The 25,933-nt window shown below is 48.7% G+C and overlaps 1 protein-coding gene across 1 annotated transcript in view; it reads left to right on the plus strand.

The window, feature by feature from the left end:
* The window catches only part of RHOQ (ras homolog family member Q), a 143,559-nt gene that overhangs the window by 42,725 nt on the left and 74,901 nt on the right, over window positions 1-25,933 (plus strand). Inside the window, exon 3 of the mRNA XM_063918388.1 lies at window positions 20,707-20,871. Coding sequence (XP_063774458.1) covers window positions 20,707-20,871 — 165 coding nt within the window. The remainder of the gene's footprint in view (window positions 1-20,706; window positions 20,872-25,933) is intronic.

Genomic DNA, 25,933 nt, shown 5'->3' on the forward strand with positions numbered 1-25,933 from the left:
ATATGTTACATTTTGTAGCCTTCATGTCCCAGTTTCTCTTTTAAAGCCTGTGTGCTATAAATAAATGAGGGTGTATTCAGTCCCTAAGCTGAAACAGGACATTTGGTGGTTTCAATGGAAGGGTGTAGCAACAATTTGATTAAAATCTATGTACATGAAATCCATTTAAACATTACCCATGGTTAAAACTTAAAGAACCCACCCTGTTAGCTTTGAAAAATGTAACAAGAATAGTACAGCTTCAGTAAAAGTCTAATTGTAATGTGCAAACCACACAAACTATTCTTGGGAAATGCCATCTGTAAAACTGCGCCCTTGTCTTTATGTCTTCTCTGCCAGGATGCATTAGGAATTATTTAAATACACAGTTGGTGTGAGCTGAGGACCCTGTGACAGTAGAGTCATGTGATTATTTAATGCCAATGTCCTGGCGGGCATCCTACAGTGTGATGATGTCACATGATGTTTCTCCAGAGTACAGTGAGCATGCTCCTGCCAGTACGTCTCGTTATTACCTAATGAATATTTATAGCTGCACACAACATGGCTAATTTCATGTTGGCATGTAAAAATGTGCATATGTTTTACTGCTGTTTTAGGGGTCTATTTAGTAAAATATGCATAATATACAGAATAAAGCTATCTGTGTCTTGCTGTATATCCTTAAAATCTTCTGAAACAGCCCATGGTCTACAGGACTGTCTTGGCAAGGAGAAATGTCCTGCCTTTGCTGTATATCACAAACGTGAAAGACTTCAGCGTACACTTTTTAGTGGCAAATTCAGTTACCCACTTGGATTCAGTATGATTTAGCGGCGGCCGGGATGCTGGCTGTCAGTATACCGACAGCGGCATCCCGGCCGCCAGTATGCCGGCAGCGGGGCGAGTGCAAAGAGTCCCCTCGCTGCGCTCGCCACAGGACCTATTCCCACTCTATGGGTGTTGTGGACACCCATGAGTGGGAATAGTCCTGTAGCGCTGGTATTCCGGCTGGCGGCATTGCTAGCTGGTGCGATTCCAGCATCGGTATCCTGACCGCCGGGATTCCGACAGCCGGCAAATTAAACGGATTCCACCCACTTGCCACAGGTTTGTGGCTCCTGGGTTAAGTGCCTGATGCTATTCAATTACAGTCTGCAGGCTACACAACACAGGTTTCTGTTGTCACTCTCATAAATTGTGAGCATAAATCTGTGGTAAGTACTGTAGGGCTTTCAGGGCTTACCATGGCTGCCTGCAAGCTCCAGGCACTTAACCTGTGAATTTATGGTTTATGCGGACTAGCCTTGTGTGTGAGAAAACAGGCTGCTAATTAAATAGTTCCAATTGTTAATCTAGCGAGCTGCAGTCACGCAGTAAGACCCGTGACTAATTGAATTCCCTCCATATGCCTACCCGAACGTGTGCAATATGGGTCCAAGGGACCAGTGAAAGTCCTGCACTCCGGGAGAAAGTAACTGTCTCTTCCCTGCTTTTATCCAGAGCAGGTAGACATATCACCTGAAGACTACGTTACATTTTTAAGAGAAGCTACGCTTTGCTTCCCTCAGCTATATAAATATCTATTGTGCTGAAACAAATTTTTTTTTAACAAATACAAAGAGGTACACATGCTGTCATAAAGGTGTTTGCTGCAGACCTCTAATAAAGTACAGGCCCCTGTCTTTCTGCAGACTCACAGGACAGTTGTCACAAATCTGAGGTATTCACTGCTCCCTAGCAGCCCTCTCTCTTACCTGCGCCGCACTTTGAGGCGCTGTCCAGCATCCACTGGTCTGTCTGGCATCCTGCGCTGTCTGCCGCTGCGCTATGTCTCCATTATTTGCGCTCCCAGGTCTGGTGGCCATTGCCAGCCTCCATGGTCCCCTCCACACCGGCAATGCCCTCCAAAACCAGTCATGGATGACACCATGACAGGTCTGATCAGCTGACTGCCCAGAGTCCAATCAGGAACCATTTCTCAGTCATGTGATCATCACCAAAAATCAGCATCAAGTATAAATCCTGAATCCCAGCTCAGGCAAATCGCTAGTGCTTTGTTGTCTATCAATCTGTTGTGAGCACCATATTTTCCTGTTGAAATCAAGAATAGTGCAGTTTTCATATCCAGCACTCCCTGGCTTCCTGAGCTATCCAGTTCAGCTGCTCATCATTGCAGCTGTGGCCGGAGAGATCCCCAGCCCACGTGGACAATGGCCGCTGCGGCACTGAAGGGGTTAACCCTCGTGCCCGGCGCCATATTAAGGGACAATGGGCGCTTGGCGTCACTGTTAAACGTACTTACGGCGCTGGGCGCGGACAAGGCTGGTGCCATGCGTTGGCAGCTGGGGCACTCCAGCGGTTGTGTTGTCTCTGGGCCTCTGCCCATAGGAGAACCTTTACAGCGAGTTGCTGTGGACATAGCAGGTCCCCTGCCTGTGCGCAGTAGATCGGGGAAGACACGCAGCCTCCCTGTAGTGGATGCCACACAGGATCCAGAGGCTGGTGGTCTGGCCGCCATCACTGTGGCACAGGTAGCGGACGAGGAGGAAAGAGTAGGCCTAGGTGACAGGGTAGGTTTCCCGAGTCGTAGGTCAACAGAGGAGGATTGGAGGGCAGACAGTTGCCAGATAGAAATGATGGAGGTGCAGTGCCTGGGGCACCATGTGGGAGGAGACAGGGGTAGGCCCAAAGCAGAGGCCACCAGAGGCTGTCCCCGACCCACATCACCCAGACAGGTACTGACCTTAGAACCTGTAAGGCCCTACGGACACGTTGTCCTTGACTTTAGTCCTGTAGTGAACCCCTGTACAGAGATGGCTAGGAAGGGCATTCCCAAGTCAGTGGACTTTGCACCCGCTTGCGAGTTGGCATTCCAGTCATTGAAGGAGGCTCTGGTACCCGCTCCAGTGCTGATGGCGCACATTCTTGACCAGGACTGTGTTTTACGAACTACTGCGCCACTGCACGGACTGGGAGTAGTACTGAGCCAGGAGGAGCCATGTGGGCAGGAGCACCCTGTGGCCTATTTGAGCAGAAAGCTGCTACCGCGGGAGGTGGGTTATGCCACAATTGAAAAGGAGTGTTTGGCTATTGTTTGGGCTGTGAAGAAGCTTCAGCCCTATTTGTATGGGCGCCATTTTACGGTGGTACTGGACCACAATCCATTACGGTGGCTCCAGCACACCACGGGTGAAAACGGCAGACTGTTGCGGTGGAGCCTTGCTCTTCAGGTTTATGACTTTCATATTATCCACAAGCAAGGCAAGGTTCATAGCAATGCGGATGGACTGTCACGTCAGGAGGAGCCTGAACCCCCAGAGAATTCCCAGTAACCCCATTAAGGACTGCGGGACCAGGGACCAAATCGTTGGGACATGGGTCCCTGGTTGACCCACTTGAATGGGGGGTGGGGGGAGTGTGGCCGGAGAGACCTCCAGCCCACGTGGACAATGGCCGCTGCGGCACTGAAGGGGTTAGCCCTCGTGTCCGGCGCCATATTAAGGGACAATGGGCGCTTGGCGTCACTGTTAAATGTACTTACGGCGCTGGGCGCGGACTGTTTAAAAGTTTGTTTAATGCTGTGTTTTAACATGTCATATGTAGTGCACGGTGCACAATTGCAGGATTGCATGTTTAACTGTATTTATTTTATATTCAAGATATGGTCACCTGTATTTTAAAGGGGAAAATGCACTTACTCTTATCAATGTCTGAATAATCATCTCCTGTCAGTAGGAAGTGGCATGCTAATGGCCCTGTCCTAGCAGAGAGGTGTGAATGACAATACCTTTTGATGTGTAAGTTCCTCAGAGAAATATGCTAATCACGTGGGATCTCCTTATCCCATAGATAAAGTCTATGGGCTTGGAACCTGTTTGTTTCATGTAGCTGATTTAATTGATATACGAATCCTGAATGGTAGATGCAGGAAGGAAGAATATTTGTTTGGTAAATCCAATACAAACCGTATTTAAAGCTATGTGTTAAATGTATCAATGGTGAAGTGAAGTGTAACCTCCCAGGTGGTAGGATTTGGAGTTTAAATTATACAAAACTGTGTCTGTGTGTGGCAGGAAAAAGGAAATAGCTTTTTTGCACTTACTGACATCCTTGTAAAATGTAATTTATTTATATTTTGTGCGATAACCTGATTGGTTGGAGAAGACAGGGAGGGCTTACCCCCCTGTGGTACTGTGTGGAAAATTGACATAAAAAGGAGGCCTGCGTGCCTCCGTATGGTAGTTGTACCATCTTTATTCTGCTGGAACATCTTGCTGAATGCTGTTGCCCCTAGCAATAGGGATGAGTCTTTTTTAAGGCTATTATTGAGCAAATAAACATTTGCCTCAAGAAGATTGCTTCATCATGTGACCTACAGGGTTATGCCAAACATAGCCCCGTCCTCCGGCTGTCCAGGGAAGCACCTAACATCTCCAAGTTCCGCCTTCCGCCAGCTACCGGTAGAGGCCTAGCAAGTGGCTAGTGGGGATTCGTCAACACCACACAGGTGTGGTAAGGCAGTGCGTCGGCACATACAGAGCAGAACCGTGGTTACAAACGCCACGGCAGGTTAGGAGTTTGGTGGTGGCAGCATAAACCCGCCCACAACGCAGTGGGTGGCGTCAGTAACAGGCGGTTACTGATGGTAAGCGGGAATCTCCTATGTGGTCAGGCCTCGTGTGACCTGACCCTCCATTCTGTGCGCAGGAGACGGGACGCGAAAGCGGCGAGTGCTTTCGTATGGGACCGTCCTGTCACAGAAATTGGTGGCATAGCGGTGGGATAATCCCAGGCGGCTTTTCATCACCCGATTGGAGAAGCCGAGTTACTCAGGGGAGGAGTAACTGCAGCGAAGGAGAACGCACAAGATGGCGGAATTCAGCGGAATGTCCAAGGATGATCTGGAGATCGTGTGCCAGGAGAAGGGTGTGGATATCCCTTTCAACGCGTCCAGAAGCGTCATGAAGGCGGCGCTCATGAGCGTGGAGGAGTCCCATCGGGCGGAGGTGGAAAGCACTGACGGCGTCAGCATCGCAGAGGACGGCCCAACAGTGGACCTTCGTAAGGAACTGGTGAGACCCACAAGCCCCGCCCTCTCTCACAGCAGCAATGTTTCCCAGCAATCCCTAGCAGGGCCAGGATCCCAACGTCCCAGGGGGGGCGGCCCGGATACCCTAGCAGATCGGCTAGCGGAATTGGGGGAAAGGGCAACGGAGCAAGAATGCATGCTTGTCATTCGGATGTGGCATGGGGAGCGGGCACCACAGGCCGTGGTACCCCGGGAGCCGTTGTCAGCTGTTGTACACAGATCAGGACGCATTCAGTTTGCCAAGTTTGCAGACAGTGATGGGGACATTGATGGACATTTACAAGTTTTTGAAAGGACTTGTAAACTACACGATTTACCCAAGTCGGTGTGGGTGAGACACCTTGTGCCCACTCTGCATGGAGAGGCCTATCGAGGAGTGGCCATGGAGGACTGTGGGGACTACGACGAAGTCTCACGGGCCCTCCAGCGATTCTTCATCACTCCAGAGTCTTACAGGAAGTTCAGAGACTTGCCCAAGAATCCTAGCAGCACCCATGAGCAGTTCGCCACCCAGCTGCGGCAGTATGTGGTGAAGTGTGTGAAGGATTCTGAAGCCACTACATGGGACGCACTGATCGACCTGATCTGCAGGGAGCAGTTCTATCGCAGGTGCGTCCCAGAAGTGAAGGAGTGGGTGCTAGACCGGGAGCCACCCAGCTTAAAGATGGCTGCCCAGTTAGCAGACAAGTATGTGGCAATTCGGCCACAGGGCCAGAAGCGCCCAGCCAGCAGCCAGCTCCAAAAGACTGTACCACGAAGGGGACCCCCCTCTTCAGCTCAACACCCCAAAGACCAGCATCTTCCAACCCGGGTGCTCTTGGCCAGCAACCGCACCGCAGCGTCCCTGCAACTGATCAGAGATCATCGGTGCCACGACTGGAGAAGAAGTGCTACGGCTGTGGGAAAATCGGACATCTGAGGATGAACTGTCCTGCATCCCAAGCACCCCAGACTCGTGCCCCAAATCCGAGTGCTGGAGCCCGGCTCGCTTGTTTGACGAGAGGAGATGAGCCTACAGAGACTGTTCCCCCTCCAGTCAGTCCGATGGAGTGAGACGAGAGACAGGTGCACTCTGCGGAGAGAGTCACCTGCATGGCCAAACAGCCCCTACACAACATGTGGAGGCACCTGCAGCCGGTCCACGTGAGACCCCTGCAGGGTGAAGGCCTAAGAGACTCTGGGGCCTCAATCACTGTGGTGAGCCCCCACCTTATAGATCCTGCTGCAGTATTGCAGGGTCGCACTGCCAAGGTCACCCTGGCAGATGGAACAGAGAAAGAGGTTCCCATGGCAAGAGTCTACTTGGACTGGGGAGCCGGACCAGAGTTGCGAGAAGTTGCCGTCATGGATGGTCTCCCACAGCATCAACCAGCCCAGAGGAAAAGATTACAGCGGCTAGATCAGCACATCGACCCCGCATGCCTTTTGCCTCTGGTATGCCTACGTCCCCTAGCAACGCAGAGGATGTTGGTTCCAGCTCATTTGATCCTGTGGTGGGTGCCCAATGATGCTCCTGACCCAAGTGGTTTGCCAACTCCAGCGGTGAGTATGAGAAACCACACTGACTTTTCCATGACTGACCCCTACCAGACTGACCCTAGTAGTCCCCACCTAGATCCCCCTGTAGAGTGTCCCAATTTAGGAGAGATTGAGGGCCACAGGCAGGAGTTTAGGGAGGCTCAACTCTCTGACCCATCCCCGAAAGGCATGAGGCGCCACTCTGGCAGCGGCCTTGACAGGGTTGGGGCAGGAAGTTTGACCTGGCGGGAAGGGTTAAGGTACAGGGTAGACAGGAAAGTGGGAGGGGATAGACCAGATAGGGAATGTGTCCAACTGGTCCCCCCAGGGAACTTTCCTGCGCAACCGGTGTCTGTCGCCAGCGAAACCCCTTTGGACAGTAACCCTGAGATAGACCGTACCCTGAAGTGCCTGACACAGTGCTTACCCTGGTCTGGAATGTCTGATGACGCCCAGACCAACTGTAAGGCTGGTGCCATGCGTTGGCAGCTGGGGCACTCCAGCGGTTGTGTTGTCTCTGGGCCTCTGCCCATAGGAGAACCTTTACAGCGAGTTGCTGTGGACATAGCAGGTCCCCTGCCTGTGCGCAGTAGATCGGGGAAGACACGCAGCCTCCCTGTAGTGGATGCCACACAGGATCCAGAGGCTGGTGGTCTGGCCGCCATCACTGTGGCACAGGTAGCGGACAAGGAGGAAAGAGTAGGCCTAGGTGACAGGGTAGGTTTCCCGAGTCATAGGTCAACAGAGGAGGATTGGAGGGCAGACAGTTGCCAGATAGAAATGATGGAGGTGCAGTGCCTGGGGCACCATGTGGGAGGAGACAGGGGTAGGCCCAAAGCAGAGGCCACCAGAGGCTGTCCCCGACCCACATCACCCAGACAGGTACTGACCTTAGAACCTGTAAGGCCCTACGGACACGTTGTCCTTGACTTTAGTCCTGTAGTGAACCCCTGTACAGAGATGGCTAGGAAGGGCATTCCCAAGTCAGTGGACTTTGCACCCGCTTGCGAGTTGTCATTCCAGTCATTGAAGGAGGCTCTAATACCCGCTCCAGTGCTGATGGCGCACATTCTTGACCAGGACTGTGTTTTACGAACTACTGCGCCACTGCACGGACTGGGAGTAGTACTGAGCCAGGAGGAGCCATATGGGCAGGAGCACCCTGTGGCCTATTTGAGCAGAAAGCTGCTACCGCGAGAGGTGGGTTATGCCACAATTGAAAAGGAGTGTTTGGCTATTGTTTGGGCTGTGAAGAAGCTTCAGCCCTATTTGTATGGCCGCCATTTTACGGTGGTAACGGACCACAATCCATTACGGTGGCTCCAGCACACCACGGGGGAAAACGGCAGACTGTTGCGGTGGAGCCTTGCTCTTCAGGTTTATGACTTTCATATTATCCACAAGCAAGGCAAGGTTCATAGCAATGCGGATGGACTGTCACGTCAGGAGGAGCCTGAACCCCCAAAGAATTCCCAGTAAGCCCATTAAGGACTGCGGGACCAGGGACCAAATCGTTGGGACATGGGTCCCTGGTTGACCCGCTTGAATGGGGGGGGGAGTGTGGCCGGAGAGACCCCCAGCCCACGTGGACAATGGCCGCTGCGGCACTGAAGGGGTTAGCCCTCGTGCCCGGCGCCATATTAAGGGACAATGGGCGCTTGGCGTCACTGTTAAACGTACTTACGGCGCTGGGCGCGGACTGTTTAAAAGTTTGTTTAATGATGTGTTTTAACATGTCATATGTAGTGCACGGTGCACAATTGCAGGATTGCATGTTTAACTGTATTTATTTTATATTCAAGATATGGTCACCTGTATTTTAAAGGGGAAAATGCACTTACTCTTATCAATGTCTGAATAATCATCTCCTGTCAGTAGGAAGTGGCATGCTAATGGCCCTGTCCTAGCAGAGAGGTGTGAATGACAATACCTTTTGATGTGTAAGTTCCTTAGAGAAATATGCTAATCACGTGGGATCTCCTTATCCCATAGATAAAGTCTATGGGCTTGGAACCTGTTTGTTTCATGTAGCTGATTTAATTGATATACGAATCCTGAATGGTAGATGCAGGAAGGAAGAATATTTGTTTGGTAAATCCAATACAAACCGTATTTAAAGCTATGTGTTAAATGTATCAATGGTGAAGTTTAGTGTAATCTCCCAGGTGGTAGGATTTGGAGTTTAAATTATACAAAACTGTGTCTGTGTGTGGCAGGAAAAAGGAAATAGCTTTTTTGCACTTACTGACATCCTTGTAAAATGTAATTTATTTATATTTTGTGCGATAACCTGATTGGTTGGAGAAGACAGGGAGGGCTTACCCCCCTGTGGTACTGTGTGGAAAATTGACATAAAAAGGAGGCCTGCGTGCCTCCGTATGGTAGTTGTACCATCTTTATTCTGCTGGAACATCTTGCTGTATGCTGTTGCCCCTAGCAATAGGGATGAGTCTTTTTTAAGGCTATTATTGAGCAAATAAACATCTGCCTCAAGAAGATTGCTTCATCTTGTGACCTACAGGGTTATGCCAAACATAGCCCCGTCCTCCGGCTGTCCAGGGAAGCACCTAACGTCTCCAAGTTCCGCCTTCCGCCAGCTACCGGTAGAGGCCTAGCAAGTGGCTAGTGGGGATTCGTCAACACCACACAGGTGTGGTAAGGCAGTGCGTCGGCACATACAGAGCAGAACCGTGGTTACAAACGCCACGGCAGGTTAGGAGTTTGGTGGTGGCAGCATAAACCCGCCCACAATGCAGTGGGTGGAGTCAGTAACAGGCGGTTACTGACGGTAAGCGGGAATCCCCTATGTGGTCAGGCCTCGTGTGACCTGACCCTCCATTCTGTGCGCAGGAGACGGGACGCGAAAGCGGCGAGTGCTTTCGTACTGGACCGTCCTGTCACAGCAGCATATCCAGATTCACCGGTACAGCTAATCCCAGAATTCCTGAAGAGCTACCCTGCAACTCCATTGCAGCATTTCCAATTCACTAGTACAGCCTATCCCAGCAGTCCTGAAAAGCTGCTCCTGCAATCCATTGCAGTATTACTTAATTCGCTGGTACAGCCTATACCAGCATTCCTGTAAAGCTGCTCCTGCATATCCGTTGCAGTATTTGCAAATTCACTGGTTAATCTCATCCCAGTGATTGTGAATCCTCAGTGTTATAAACTTCCCAGTTATTCTTATTCACTGGTAACTCATCACTCAGTGTTCCAGTTTCCCATATAGCTGGTACCACATCACCAACTCAATTCACCTGATACAACATCCAGTCAGGTGTTTCAACTTTGCCAAACTGCAACGTCTATGATTGAGTAGATCTTATATTAAGCCAGCCCAATTCTGTCCTAAGGTCCTAAGCCGAAACCCAGCAGCTCAACCTAGTCCGGATTCACAAACAACCCTAGCCGTGACAAGTGTCTCTCACTGTACTTGTATTTGGTGTTTGATTTCAATTTACACTAAAGTTAAGTAGATTGAAATGAGCTCCTCTGAAGATATCTTTGTCAGGTCTGGGTTTGTGTCTATTCCCGGAGGGGGCACTAGTGGGTCAGTGGTGCTGCGATGGAGGAAACGAGGCTGGAGTAAGTTTCTGCACATGTGCGCAAATGATATTTATTGAGACTGCACACAGGAAACAAAGGAAACTGGAATAATGGTGGTATGTGCATAAGAATCAGCGCGGAAGCTGATAGTTTCTGGTTATAGAAAAAGTATCTTGGGAAATGTTCGGTCTGGAAACCGATGATGAACAGAGCTTTAACAACTATCGGTCTGGGAACCGATGTAACCTGGAGCAATCGATGATCGGCCTGGGAACCGATGTTGAAGTGGAACAATCTATGGTCGGCCTGGAAACCGATGGTAAACAGGAGCAGATGATGATCGGCCTGGGAACCGATGGGTAACAGGAAAAAACGATGATCAGCCTGTGAACCAATGGGTAACTTTAAGTAACTGACAATCGGTCTGGGAACCGGTAATGACTTGGAATAAACGATGGTCGACCTGGAAGCTGATGGGAACTTGAAACAGGATTTTTATAGGCAATTGGTAATACAGATGATGGGCCTGGAAACCGATGGTACTGTAACTTGAAACAGGATTTGTGTAGGCAGTTGGTAATACCGATCGGCCTGGAAACCGATAGGAACTTGCAACAGAGCTACACAGTCAATAGGCAATGCTTGCATACAACAACAGAACCAGATTCGGTTATTGCAGGAGACAGCTGTACTTTAGGCAGGATGCTTTAGTGCAGGTTGAATAGCACAGTGCTGATGCAGAGTAGTAACAAACCGGTGAGTATTATATACAGCATCTGGAGAGAGTCTCTTACTGCAAATGATTGTAGGAGCAGAGTGTAGCTGAAGACGAACTGGATGGCTGGTACCTGTAGTTCCACGGAAGAATTGACACAAGGGAGTCTCAGGAGACTGGAGCCAGGAGACGCTTGTTCAGAGGATGTGACGCGTTGTTCAAGGCAATGATACTGAGCAGGAACTTTGGCTATATACCCCCTGGTCAGCAGAGATCAAGTCATGTGAGCGCTCCAGTGCTCAAAAGTGTATAGCACCAAGTCAGCTGACTGCAAGTGTCATGGCAGCGTCCATATTCCGGAGATGGTGAGAATACATCGGGGTACACGCTGTATGGCAAGCGGGGTACACACTGGAGAGAGAGGATGATAGAGGAGGGGGAGGTCAGAGGAGAGGATGTGGGGGAGATAGGCAGCAAAATTTTTAAAGAAACAGGTGGAGAAGCCGGGGGGATGGTAGATGACTGCAACACAGAGGTGAATGGGGTAGAAGAGATGGATAAAGTAGACATCACAGTGGAGAAAGAAAGGGAGGGCTCTGGTGGAGTGACCCAAAAGGTACAGTTGGGCAAGAAGAGGATGCCCACTCCACCGCCTTGGTGGTCATCAGGTATGATTGAGTAGGTAAAGGATAGGGCAGTAGGGGACGCAGTGTCAGAGGAGGAAAGCCAGGTTTCAGTGATGGCAAGAAGGTTAAGAGAGAGGGAAATTAAGGGGTCGTGGATAGCTGTCAGTCTGTTGCAGATGTAGCTAGCATTACAGAGGGTACAGGAGAATGGTAGGAAGGGGGCAGGGGAGATGTGGATGAGATTGGTGCTACTATGCTGGAGAAAACCCTTTGATTTTTTTTTAAGTTTACTAAATAGAGCCCTTAATCCATTCATGCTTCTTTCAGTTATTTTCATCTGTTGTTGGAGGAGGTGCTACGTAATAAACAAAGCCAAGATGATAGATGTTTTAGGCTAAATTGTTTGAGACTCTGCAGGATATTGTCCTTTCAATTATATTAAGGACAATGAGCACATGTGAACAAGCCAGTATTAAACCAGCAATGGTTATGTCCTAGTACCACATTTATTAGGATTATTTACTAATATATAGTCTTGTCAAAGATTTGCTGTAAACATTTCTAAAGTGCAAATTCAATACTTCTATTTGCACACGCGCATCTACCTGCCCAAAGAAAATCAATAAGCACCCACGTTTGTAGTCGGATACACTATCCTGCAAATGAAAGTCCATTGCCCTCAAACCGCCCATCCTCTGTGCACTGATCAGCGGTGACTGCGAGATGGCTATTAGTCTACTACGACTTTAGGACCTTTTACATATACTCTTTGGGAGCACCTTCATAGACAGAACCTTTCTGCCTTCAAAAACTAGGAATCTTAATTGCTCTCCACCATGTATACCTACCCATTCTTCTTTCCTATAGTAATTTGCAATATATTATTTTTAATTATTGGTCCCTATCCTGTACACACATTGAGACTTTAGGACCACCCCATATGTTTCTTACATTACATTTTTACATTAGAGTAAAGGAAATCACTATTTATTATACATGTTACTTTTAAATGATTATAGGAGCAAGCTTAGAGTGCAGCTAAGAATGTGCTTTACTGCAAAAGAGCTTCTAGTACATACTAAAGACTTCTCGTTAGACGTTTAGACTGATGCTTGGCTTCCACCACCTCAGAGTATCTATAGAGTGTGATTCAGTTGCTATGGGCACCACTATAATTAATGGGCAAACAACAGAGGAAATTATTCCATTATCGAACCTGTGCACCCAATTAGACTGCTATGTACTGCTAAACCCGTCTAGACTCCGGGTTAGGGCGCCCAAACTAAAAAGGTTTTTTTCACACATATCTTCTCTTCAGTAGGCTGCGAGAAGAGATGCCTCCCCTCCCATGGCACATGTGCTCCAATGGAGTAACAATTGAATTACTCCGTCGGGTGCCATCTAGTGGCAGCCGCTGGGGTAACAATTGGATCGCTCTTATAGAATTAATAAAATACAATATGGCATTCAGCTCAACAGAGAACACCCCCTCTAAATGCTCCCAATTCACCCCTTATAGCCTGTTATGTAAAGCTGTATGGCATGTGTCTAGCAGCACCTCCCCCTCACAGCTCTCACTGGCAGCTGCCTGATAAACACAGCACTGTACCATGCACAAGACTGTTACCGCATCGAGACAGCAACCCCCTTCCCCACCGCAGATGCAGACCCTGTGTGGTTAGCTTACTGCTAGTTATCACCTGCCCGCATCTACCTGAACACACCATCACTATACTCTCTGCCTGTTTGAGAGCTCTTCTTTCCGTCCCAGTTCTGCTTCTTCAGCCGCTAGGGTCTATTTGCCCAAATTGCATATGACTCTGCATAGCCACATTTGAATGCCCACATTATGTGAGTATATGCACTATGAATTCACACATGCAAAAGTTCTTACGTTCCACTCTGCATCAGTAGCCACTGAATTTGCCTAACCGGTTTTATGGGGCTTTATGTTGGTGTAATAATCTATGGGGCAAAGACTGATGTAGTTTGTGCAGACTATGGGTAATATGCTGGCTGTATAGGCTGTTTCCCATGTAATTTCCAAGCAATCAGTAGCTCTGGTTACTCCTAATATGCATATACCGTGTTGTAAATCACTGTGTGTGGCACCATGTTAGTAAATGTGTACATCTAGCAGGGCATGTTTAGTTCAGTTGTGCGCAGATGTGTGTTGATTGACCTGGTGACCATATATACAAGCTTATACCTCGGACAGAAGGCTCTCTTGTGCATGATTACGGATGCACAGAGGCTCATCAGCCAGTCAGCCTAAAAATAGTTTCCAACGGTTTCCAGTCAGTTTGTCATTGTTTGTTGCTTGCTAGAATCAGACTGATTTCCTCTACATTAGTAAATCAAAGAAATGTCCACTAAAGTGTGTTCTTTCCATTCCGTGCATTCTCATCACTGCTCTGATGTCTGATCACTGAGGCTTGATGATTGCCAGAAGATGCACATGTCATTTATGAAAACACGGTCTGGATTCCTAGTAAATCGTTAGGCTGCATTTTCAGGAAATCTCTGTAATGCTGGCCATAGACCTGGACGACTCGCATTAGATGCAAGCTGTCTCACGACCCCTCTCCCTCCCCCGCCAGCTCCCCGCTGTGTGATAGATTGTACGGTGCTTTTGCACCGTATGTTCTATCATACCTCCGTAACTGCTTGCTGCCGGGATTGACTGATCATATGTGCAGCACATATGATCAGTTGATGCGACGTGCGATCCGCGGATGTGCATGCGATGGGTCGAATGACGTGTCGATATTGTGTATTCGTACACGATATCGACTTAGTGTATGGCTAGGTAAAGTTGTGGCAGGCAGATTCAAGGAATCCTTCAGCAGAGATCCCAGAGTTTTCTATCTTTGGCCATGCTGTCTTCGGGAAGTTCTCCTACTCCTAATTTTATCTACCATTACTGGACTTGTAAGTCCGTAACCTGGTGTTATAAAGCACAGTTAGTAGCTCTTCCCACCATTTCCACCCTCGTCTCAGACCAACTGTCCTGCTTTTTGTCCAAGTGCTGCAGCGACTGATCTACGTGGTAAATCTGGTATCCGGATGATAGATAGACAGTGTCTAGATAGATACTCAATAGGGCAACACCATTTCTCTATCGTCCTAAGTGGATGCTGGGGTTCCTGAAAGGACCATGGGGAATAGCGGCTCCGCAGGAGACAGGGCACAAAAAAGTAAAGCTTTTACCAGATCAGGTGGTGTGCACTGGCTCCTCCCCCTATGACCCTCCTCCAGACTCCAGTTAGATTTTGTGCCCGAACGAGAAGGGTGCAATCTAGGTGGCTCTCCTAAAGAGCTGCTTAGAGAAAGTTTAGCTTAGGTTTTTTACTTTACAGTGAGTCCTGCTGGCAACAGGATCACTGCAACGAGGGACTTAGGGGAGAAGTAGTGAACTCACCTGCGTGCAGAGTGGATTTGCTGCTTGGCTACTGGACACTAGCTCCAGAGGGACGATCACAGGTACAGCCTGGATGGTCACCGGAGCCGCGCCGCCGGCCCCCTTGCAGACGCTGAAGAGAGAAGAGGTCCAAAATCGGCGGCTGAAGACTCCTGAGTCTTCATAAAGGTAGCGCACAGCACTGCAGCTGTGCGCCATTTTCCTCTCAGCACACTTCACACAACAGTCACTGAGGGTGCAGAGCGCTGGGGGGGGCGCTCTGAGAGGCAAATAAAAACCTTATTAGAGGCAAAAAATACCTCACATATAGCCCACAGAGGCTATATGGAGATATTTAACCCCTGCCTAACTTCAAAAATAGCGGGAGACGAGCCCGCCGAAAAAGGGGCGGGGCCTATCTCCTCAGCACACAGCGCCATTTTCTCTCACAGAAAAGCTGGAGAGAAGGCTCCCAGGCTCTCCCCTGCACTGCACTACAGAAACAGGGTTAAAACAGAGAGGGGGGGCACTGATTTTGGCGATATTGTATATATATAAAAGATGCTATAAGGGAGAAACACTTATATAAGGTTGTCCCTATATAATTATAGCGTTTTTGGTGTGTGCTGGCAGACTCTCCCTCTGTCTCCCCAAAGGGCTAGTGGGTCCTGTCCTCTGTCAGAGCATTCCCGGTGTGTGTGCTGTGTGTCGGTACGTGTGTGTCGACATGTATGAGGACGATGTTGGTGAGGAGGCGGAGAAATTGCCTGTAATGGTGATGTCACTCTCTAGGGAGTCGACACCGGAATGGATGGCTTATTTAGAGAATTACGTGAGAATGTCAACACGCTGCAAGGTCGGTTGACGACATGAGACGGCCGACAATCTATTAGGACCGGTCCAGGCGTCTCAGAAACACCGTCAGGGGTTTTAAAAACGCCCATTTACCTCAGTCGGTCGACACAGACACAGACACGGACACTGAATACAGTGTCGACGGTGAATAAACAAACGTATTTCTCATTAGGGCCACACGTTAAGGGCAATGAAGGAGGTGTTACGTGTTTCTGATACTACAAGTACCACAAGAAAGGGTATTATGTGGGAGTGAAAAAACTACCTGTAGTTTTTCCTGAATCAGATAAAATAAAATGAAGTGTGTGATGATGCGTAGGGTTACCCCGATAGCAAATATTGGCGTTATACCCTTTCCCGCCAGAAATTAGGGTACGTTGGGAAACACCCCTTAGGGTGATAAGGCGCTCACACGCTTATCAAGTGGCGTTACCGTCTCCAGATACGGCCGCCCTCAAGGAGCCAGCTGATAGGAAGCTGGAAAAATATCCTAAAAAGTATATACACACATACGGTGGTTATACTGCGACCAGCGATCGCCATCAGCCTGGAGATGCAGTGCTGGGTTGGCTTGGTCGGATTCCCTGACTGAAAATATTTTATTCATGTAGAGCATTTAATAGGATGCATTCTATATATATGTATGTGAGATGCACAGAGGGATATTTGCTCTCTGGCATCAAGATAAGTGCGTTGTCCATATCTCCCAGAAGATGTCAGGGACACGACAGTGGTCAGGTGATACAGATCCCATACGGCAGATGGAAGTATTGCTGTATAAAGGGAAGGAGTTATTTGGGGGTCGGTCCATCGGACCTGGGGACCACAGCAACAGCTGGGAAATCCAACCTTTTTTACCCCAAGTTACATCTCAGCTAAAAAAGACACCGTCTTTTCAGCCTCAATCTTTCCTTTCCCATGAGGGCATGCAGGCAAAAGGCCAGTCATATCTGCCCAGACATAGAGGTAAGGGAAGTAGACTGCAGCAGGCAGCCCTTTCCCAGGAAAAGAAGCCCTCCACCGCGTCTGCCAAGTCCTCAGCATGACGCTGGGGCCGTGCAAGCGGACTCAAGGTGGGGGGGTAGTCTCAAGAGTCTCAGGGCGCAGTGGGATCACTCGCAAGTTGACCCCTAGATCGTACGAGTATTATCCCAGGGGTAAAGATTGGAGAGTCGAGACATCTTCTCCTCGCAGGTTCCTGAAGTCTGCTTTACCAACGGCTCCCTCCGACAGGGAGGCAGCATTGGAAACAATTCACAAGCTGTATATCCAGCAGGTGATAATCAAAGTACCCCTCCTACGACAAGGAAAAGGGTATTATTTTTCCACACTATATTGTGGTACTGAAGCCAGACGGCTTGGTGACACATAGTCTAAATCTAAAATGTTTTGAACACTTACATAAAAGGTTCAAATCGAGATAAAGTCACTCAGAGCAGTGATAGCGAACCGGAAAAAAGGGGACTATATGGTGTCCCTGGACATCAAGGATTACCTCCATGTCCAAATTTTGTCCTTCTCATCAAGGGTACCTCTGGTTCGTGGTACAGAACTGTCAATATCAGTTTCAGACGATGCCGTTTGAATTATCCACGGCACCCCGGGCCTTTTTACCAAGGTAATGGCCGAAAAGATGTTTCTTCAAAGAAAAAAGGCATCTAAATTATCCCTTACTTGCACGACCTAAAAAGGGCAAGTTCCAGAGAACAGTTGGAGGTCGGAAGAGCACTATCTAAAGTAGTTCTTCGACGGCACGACTGGATTCTAAATATTCCAAGAATCGCAGCTGTTTTCCGACGATACGTCTGCTGTTCCTAGGGATGATTCTGGACACGGTTCAGAAAAAGGTTTTTCTTCCCGAGGAAAAAGCCAAGGAGTTATCCGACCGGTCAGGAACCTCCTAAAACCAGGAAAGGTGTCTGTACATCAATGCACAAGAGTCCTGGGAAAAATGGTGGCTTTTTACGAAGCAATTCCATTCGGCAGATTCCATGCAAGAATTTTCCAAAGGGATCTGTTGGACAAATGGTCAGGGTCGCATCCTCAGATGCACCTGCGAATAACCCTGTCGCCAAGGACAAGGGTATATCTTCTGTGGTGGTTGCAAAAGGCTCATCTATTGGAGGGCCGCAGATTCGGCATACAGGATTTGATCCTGGTGACCACGGACGCCAGCCTGAGAGGTTGGGGAGCAGTCACACAAGGAAGAAACTTCCAGGGGGTATGGACGAACCTGGAAAAGTCTCTTCACATAAACATTCTGGTACTAAGAGCAATCTAAAATGCTCTAAGCCAGGCGGAACCACTCCTGCAAGGAAAACCGGTGTTGATTCAGTCGGACAACATCACGGCGGTCGCCCATGTAAACAGACAGGGCGGCACAAGAAGCAGGAGTGCAATGGCAGAAGCTGCCAAGATTCTTCGCTGGGCGGAGAATCACGTAATAGCACTGTCAGCAGTGTTCTTCCCGGGCGTGGACAACTGGGAAGCAGACTTCCTCAGCAGACACGATATTCACCCGGGAGAGGGGGGTCTTCATCCAGAAGTCTTCCACATGCTAATAAACTGTTGGGAAAGACCAATGGTAGACATGATGGCGTCTCGCCTCAACAAGAAACTGGACAAGTATTGCGCCAGGTCAAGAGATCCACAGGCAATAGCTGTGGACGCACTGGTAACACCTTGGGTGTACAAATCAGTATATGTGTTTCCTCCTCTGCCTCTCATACCAAAGGTATTGAAGATTATACGGTGAGGAGGAGTAAGAACAATACTAGTGGCTCCGGATTGGCCAAGAAGGACTTGGTACCCGGAACTTCAAGAGTTGGTCACGGACGACCCGTGCCCTCTACTTCTGAGAAGGGACCTGCTACAACAGGGTCCCTGTCTCTTTCAAGACTTACCGCGGCTGCGTTTGACGGCATGGCGGTTGAACGCCAGATCCTAAAAGGGAAAGGCATTCCAGAAGAAGTCATTCCTACCTTGATTAAGGCAAGGAAGGAAGTCACCGCGAAACATTATCACCGCATTTGGCGAAAATATGTCGCGTGGTGCGAGGATCGGAGTGTTCCGACGGAGGAATTTCAACTGGGTCGTTTCCTACATTTCCTACAATCAGGATTGTCTATGGGTCTCAAATTGAGATCTATTAAGGTTCAAATTTCGGCCCTGTCAATATTCTTCCAAAAAGAATTGGCCTCAGTTCCTGAGGTACAGACTTTTGTTAAAGGAGTACTGCATATACAGCCTCCTGTGGTGCCTCCGGTGGCACCGTGGGATCTAAATGTAGTTTTAGATTTCCTCAAATCCCATTGGTTTGAACCATTGAAAAAGGTGGATTTTAAATATCTCACATGGAAAGTGACTATGTTACTGGCCCTGGCTTCCGCCAGGAGAGTATCTGAATTGGCGGCTTTATCTTATAAAAGCCCTTATCTAATCTTCCATTCGGATAGGGCAGAACTGAGGACTCGTCCGCATTTTCTCCCTAAGGTGGTATCAGCGTTTCACCTGAACCAACCTATTGTGGTGCCTGCGGCCACTGGCGACTTGGAGGACTCCAAGTTGTTGGACGTTGTCAGAGCCTTAAAAATATACATTTCAAGGACGGCTGAAGTCAGAAAATCTGACTCGCTGTTGATACTATATGCACCCAACAAGTTGGGTGCCCCTGCTTCTAAGCAGACGATTGCTCGTTGGATTTGTAACACAATTCAACTTGCTCATTCTGTGGCAGGCCTGCCACAGCCTAAATCTGTTAAGGCCCATTCCACAAGGAAGGTGGGCTCATCTTGGGCGGCTGCCCGAGGGGTCTCGGCATTACAATTCTGCCGAGCAGCTACGTGGTCGGGGGAAAACACGTTTGTAAAATTCTACAAATTTGATACCCTGGCAAAAGAGGACTTGGAATTCTCTCATTCGGTGCTGCAGAGTCATCCGCACTCTCCCGCCCATTTGGGAGCTTTGGTATAATCCCCATGGTCCTTTCAGGAACCCCAGCATCCACTTAGGACGATAGAGAAAATAAGAATTTACTTACCGATAATTCTATTTCTCGGAGTCCGTAGTGGATGCTGGGCGCCCATCCCAAGTGCGGATTATCTGCAATACTGTACATAGTTATTGTTAACAAATTCGGGTTATATTGTTAAGGAGCCATCTTTAAGAGGCTCTTTCTGTTATCATACTGTTAACTGGGTTTAGATCACAAGTTGTACGGTGTGATTGGTGTGGCTGGTATGAGTCTTACCCGGGATTCAAATTGCCTCCCTTATTGTGTACGCTCGTCCGGGCACAGTACCTAACTGGAGTCTGGAGGAGGGTCATAGGGGGAGGAGCCAGTGCACACCACCTGATCTGGTAAAAGCTTTACTTTTTTGTGCCCTGTCTCCTGCGGAGCCGCTATTCCCCATGGTCCTTTCAGGAACCCCAGCATCCACTACGGACTCCGAGAAATAGAATTATCGGTAAGTAAATTCTTATTATTGTCAACATGCATTCGGTCATCAGGGTCAAAAGGTTGACAGGTAAAGGTAGGAGGGTCGATAGGTTCAAAAGGTCGACACAGATCACTAATACAGGAAGGAGGCGGCTACTTATATCAGACGCCTCCTGCTGCATTACCATATTAGTGCATCACTGCTGCTTCCACTGCAGCAATGGCCACTTCACTCACATCTGAATTAGGCCCCTGTATACTTATTTTGAAGCAGTAGAATATCCTGCTGACTATTGTATCATCAGAATATTACCAGCAGCGCAGATTACTTCAAACAGGTGATGGCGAGGCTCCAGTCATATTGAAGCTGGATGATTAACATGGGTTTTTGTTTGTTTGTTTTGTAACACACTTTTCTGGAATGTTGTAGAAATGTACAGTACATAAACTTTGTGTGAGACTGTTGCCGTATGATATGATCTCCAGTGTCTGTATTACGTTGTGTCAGCTGACCATGAGCTTTTCTTTCTGCTTCAGGAAGATTATGATCGCTTGAGACCGCTGTCTTATCCCATGACCGACGTCTTCTTGATCTGTTTTTCCGTGGTAAATCCGGCCTCGTTTCAAAATGTGAAGGAGGAATGGGTTCCTGAGCTGAAGGAGTATGCCCCAAATGTACCTTTCTTGCTGGTGGGCACCCAGGTATTTTTTCCATTTTTTTAAATTTTATTTATGATTCACATTTTTATTGAATTTTAATCACAAATTGTAACCGTGTAAATAATATGAACAATAATATACAACAGGTAATCATTGCAGTTTCCTCATACACTGTGCTTTTTGCGTCATATGGTCCCAGATGCCTGGCGCGATTCTGTGCACTTTTTCCTCAGGTTTGAGCCTAGTTCACATTAGTATAAAGTCACAGATAAAGCACAACGATGCATGGCGTAGCTCACTAATATCGGAGCTGTCTTTTGCCTTCTCACCCTAGATTGGTCACTTTTTCCATACGTTTGCAGCTTGCTTCACTTCTATTGTACTAGGTCATGGGTCTGCAACCTGCGGCGCCCCAGCTGCTGTGGGACTACAAATCCCAACATGCCATGCCACAGTTTTGCTTTTAAGCAGGGCTTGCTGGGATGTGTCCGCAGCAGCTGGAGAGCCACAGGTTGCAGACCCATGTACTAGGTCCTCAGGATTACAGTTTTCCCGCAGCAAAGTTGCAAAGTTCGTTGCACGCTAAATGGGACTATTTGCCATGGTTTGAGGTTACGTGTATGTGGATACATGTATTGGCCTTTACATATCCTATATATCTTTCTCTAACGTCCTAGTGGATGCTGGGACTCCGTCAGGACCATGGGGAATAGCGGGCTCCGCAGGAGACAGGGCACATCTAAATAAAGCTTTTAGGATCACATGGTGCGTACTGGCTCCTCCCCCTATGACCCTCCTCCAAGCCTCAGTTAGGTTTTTGTGCCCGTCCGAGAAGGGTGCAATCTAGGTGGCTCTCCTAAAGAGCTGCTTAGAAAAAGTTTTTTTAGGTTTAAATCTCAGTGAATCCTGCTGGCAACAGGATCACTGCATCGAGGGACTTAGGGGAGAGATTTCCAACTCACCTGCGTGCAGGATGGATTGGAGTCTTAGGCTACTGGACACTTAGCTCCAGAGGGAGTCGGAATACAGGTCCTCCTGGGGTTCGTCCCGGAGCCGCGCCGCCGATCCCCCTTACAGACGCTGAAGACGGAGGTCCGGAAAGCAGGCGGCAGAAGACTCCTCAGTCTTCATGAAGGTAGCGCACAGCACTGCAGCTGTGCGCCATTGTTGCTACACGTCTCACTGATTCAGTCACGGAGGGTGCAGGGCGCTGCTGGGGGCGCCCTGGGCAGCAATATTAAATACCTTTAGTGGCAATATAAATACATCACATATAGCCATTAAGGCTATATGTATGTATTTAACCCAGGCCAGTTTTCTTAAAACCCGGGAGAAAAGCCCGCCGAAAAAGGGGCGGAGCTTATTCTCCTCAGCACTCAGCGCCATTTTCCTGCTCAGCTCCGCTGGTGAGGAAGGCTCCCAGGACTCTCCCCTGCACTGCACTACAGAAACAGGGTAACAAAGAGAAGGGGGGCATAATTTGGCGATATTGATATATTAAAAGCGCTTATATCAAAAACAACACCTTCTAGGGTTGTTTATATACATTTATAGCGCTTTTGGTGTGTGCTGGCAAACTCTCCCTCTGTCTCCCCAAAGGGCTAAGAGGGTCCTGTCTTCGATTAGAGCATTCCCTGTGTGGCTGCTGTGTGTCGGTACGTGTGTGTCGACATGTATGAGGACGATGTTGGTGTGGAGGCAGAGCAATTGCCGGTAATGGTGATGTCACCCCCTAGGGAGTCGACACCGGAATGGATGGCTTTAGTTATGGAATTACGTGATAATGTTAGCACATTACAAAAGTCAGTTGACGAAATGAGACGGCCGGAAAACCAGTTAGTACCGGCTCAGGCGTCTCAGACACCGTCAGGGGCTGTAAAACGTCCCTTACCTCAGTCAGTCGACACGGGTACCGACACAGATGAATCTAGTGTCGACGGTGAAGAAACAAACGTATTTTCCAATAGGGCCACACGTTATATGATCACGGCAATGAAGGAGGCTTTGCAGATCTCTGATACTGCTGGTACCTCAAAAAGGGGTATTATGTGGGGGGTGAAAAAACTACCTGTAGCTTTTCCAGAATCAGAGGAATTGAATGACGTGTGTGACGAAGCGTGGGTTAACCCAGATAGAAAACTGCTAATTTCCAAGAAGTTATTGGCATTATACCCTTTCCCACCAGAGGTTAGGGCGCGCTGGGAAACACCCCCTAGGGTGGATAAGGCGCTCACACGTTTATCAAAGCAAGTGGCGTTGCCGTCTCCTGATACGGCCGCCCTCAAGGATCCAGCAGATAGGAGGCTGGAAACTACACTGAAGAGTATATACACACACATACTGGTGTTATACTGCGACCGGCAGTAGCCTCAGCCTGGATGTGCAGTGCTTGGGTAGTGTGGTTGGATTCTCTGACTGAAAATATTGATACCCTGGATAGGGACAGTATTTTATTGACTCTAGAGCAATTAAAGGATGCTTTTCTTTATATGCGAGATGCTCAGAGGGATATTTGTACTCTAGCATCAAGAGTAAGCGCGATGTCCATATCTGCCAGAAGAAGTTTATGGACGCGACAGTGGTCAGGTGATGCGGATTCCAAAAGGCATATGGAAGTATTGCCATATAAAGGAGAGGAATTATTTGGGGTCGGTCTTTCGGACCTGGTGGCCACGGCAACTGCCGGCAAATCCACTTTTTTACCTCAGACCCCCTCCCAACAGAAAAAGACACCGTCTTTTCAGCCGCAGTCCTTTCGCTCCTATAAAAACAAGCGACCAAAAGGACAGTCTTATCTGCCGCGAGGCAGAGGAAAGGGTAAGAGAGGGCAGCAAGCAGCCCCTGCCCAGGACCAGAAGCCCGCCCCGGGTTCTACAAAGCCATCAGCATGACGCTGGGGCTTTACAAGCGGACTCAGGAGCGGTGGGGGGTCGACTCAAGATTTTCAGCAATCAGTGGGCTCGCTCACAAGTGGACCCATGGATCCTGCAGATAATATCTCAGGGTTACATGTTGGAGTTCGAAAGGTCTCCCCCTTGCCGGTTCCTAAAGTCTGCTTTACCAACGTCTCCCTCAGAAAGGACGTCGGTTTTGGAAGCCATTCACAAGCTGTATTCTCAGCAGGTGATAGTCAAGGTACCCCTCCTACAACAGGGAAAGGGGTATTATTCCACACTATTTGTGGTACCGAAGCCGGACGGTTCGGTAAGACCTATTCTAAACCTGAAATCCTTGAACCTGTACATACAGAAATTCAAGTTCAAGATGGAGTCACTCAGAGCAGTGATAGCAAATCTGGAAGAAGGGGACTTCATGGTGTCCCTGGACATAAAAGATGCTTATCTGCATGTCCCAATTTACCCCTCACACCAAGGGTATCTCAGGTTCGTGATACAAGACTGTCATTATCAGTTTCAAACGCTGCCGTTTGGTTTGTCCACGGCCCCTCGGGTCTTTACCAAGGTAATGACCGAAATGATGGTTCTTCTACGAAGAAAAGGCGTATTAATTATCCCTTACTTGGACGATCTCCTGATAAGGGCAAAGTCCAGAGAACAGCTGGAAGTCGGTGTAGCACTAACCCAGGTAGTGCTTCAGCAACACGGGTGGATTCTGAATCTTTCAAAAATCCCAATTGACCCCGACAACTCGTCTGCTGTTCCTGGGAATGATTCTGGACACGGTTCAGAAAAAGGTGTTTCTCCCGGAGGAGAAAGCAAGGGAGTTATCCGAACTTGTCAGGAACCTCCTAAAACCAGGAACTGTGTCAGTACATCAATGCACAAGAGTCCTGGGAAAGATGGTGGCTTCTTACGAAGCGATTCCATTCGGCAGATTCCATGCACGGACATTTCAGTGGGATCTGCTGGACAAATGGTCCGGATCGCATCTGCACATGCATCAGCGGATAACACTGTCACCAAGAACAAGGTTGTCTCTCCTGTGGTGGTTGCAGAGTGCCCATCTGTTAGAGGGCCGCAGATTCGGCATACAGGACTGGGTCCTGGTGACTACGGATGCCAGCCTACGAGGCTGGGGAGCAGTCACACAGGGAAGAAACTTCCAGGGCGTGTGGTCAAACCTGGAGACGTCCCTTCACATAAATATACTGGAGCTAAGAGCGATCTACAATGCTCTAAGCCTGGCAAAATCGCTGCTTCAGGGTCAGCCGGTGTTGATCCAGTCGGACAACATCACGGCAGTCGCCCACGTAAACCGACAAGGCGGCACGAGAAGCAGAAGAGCAATGACAGAAGCTGCAAGGATTCTGCGCTGGGCGGAGAATCATGTCATAGCACTGTCAGCAGTGTTCATCCCGGGAGTGGACAACTGGGAAGCAGACTTCCTCAGCAGACACGACCTTCACCCGGGAGAGTGGGGACTTCATCCAGAAGTCTTCCACATGATTGTGAACCGTTGGGAAAGATCAAAGGTGGACATGATGGCGTCTCGCCTCAACAAAAAATTGGACAGATATTGCGCCAGGTCAAGAGACCCTCAGGCAATAGCTGTGGACGCTCTGGTAACACCGTGGGTGTACCAGTCAGTGTATGTGTTCCCTCCTCTGCCTCTCATACCAAAGGTACTGAGAATTATACGGAAAAGAGGAGTAAGAACAATACTGGTGGCTCCGAACTGGCCAAGAAGAACTTGGTATCCGGAACTTCAAGAGATGCTCACGGAGGATCCGTGGCCTCTACCTCTAAGAAGGGATCTGCTTCAGCAGGGACCTTGTATGTTCCAAGACTTACCGCGTCTGCGTTTGACGGCATGGCGGTTGAACGCCGGATTCTAAAAGAAAAGGGCATTCCAGAGGAAGTTATTCCTACCTTGATTAAGGCTAGAAAGGAAGTGACTGTACAACATTATCACCGCATTTGGCGAAAATATGTTGCGTGGTGTGAGGCCAAGAAGGCTCCAACGGAAGAATTTCAATTGGGTCGATTCTTACATTTCCTGCAAGCAGGATTGTCTATGGGCCTAAAATTGGGGTCCATTAAAGTTCAAATTTCGGCCTTATCAATCTTCTTCCAGAAGGAATTGGCATCAGTGCCTGAAGTACAAACTTTTGTCAAAGGTGTGCTACATATACAACCCCCAATAG

This window comes from Pseudophryne corroboree, chromosome 4 (assembly GCF_028390025.1).
Source record: "Pseudophryne corroboree isolate aPseCor3 chromosome 4, aPseCor3.hap2, whole genome shotgun sequence".
Taxonomy (NCBI): domain Eukaryota; kingdom Metazoa; phylum Chordata; class Amphibia; order Anura; family Myobatrachidae; genus Pseudophryne; species Pseudophryne corroboree.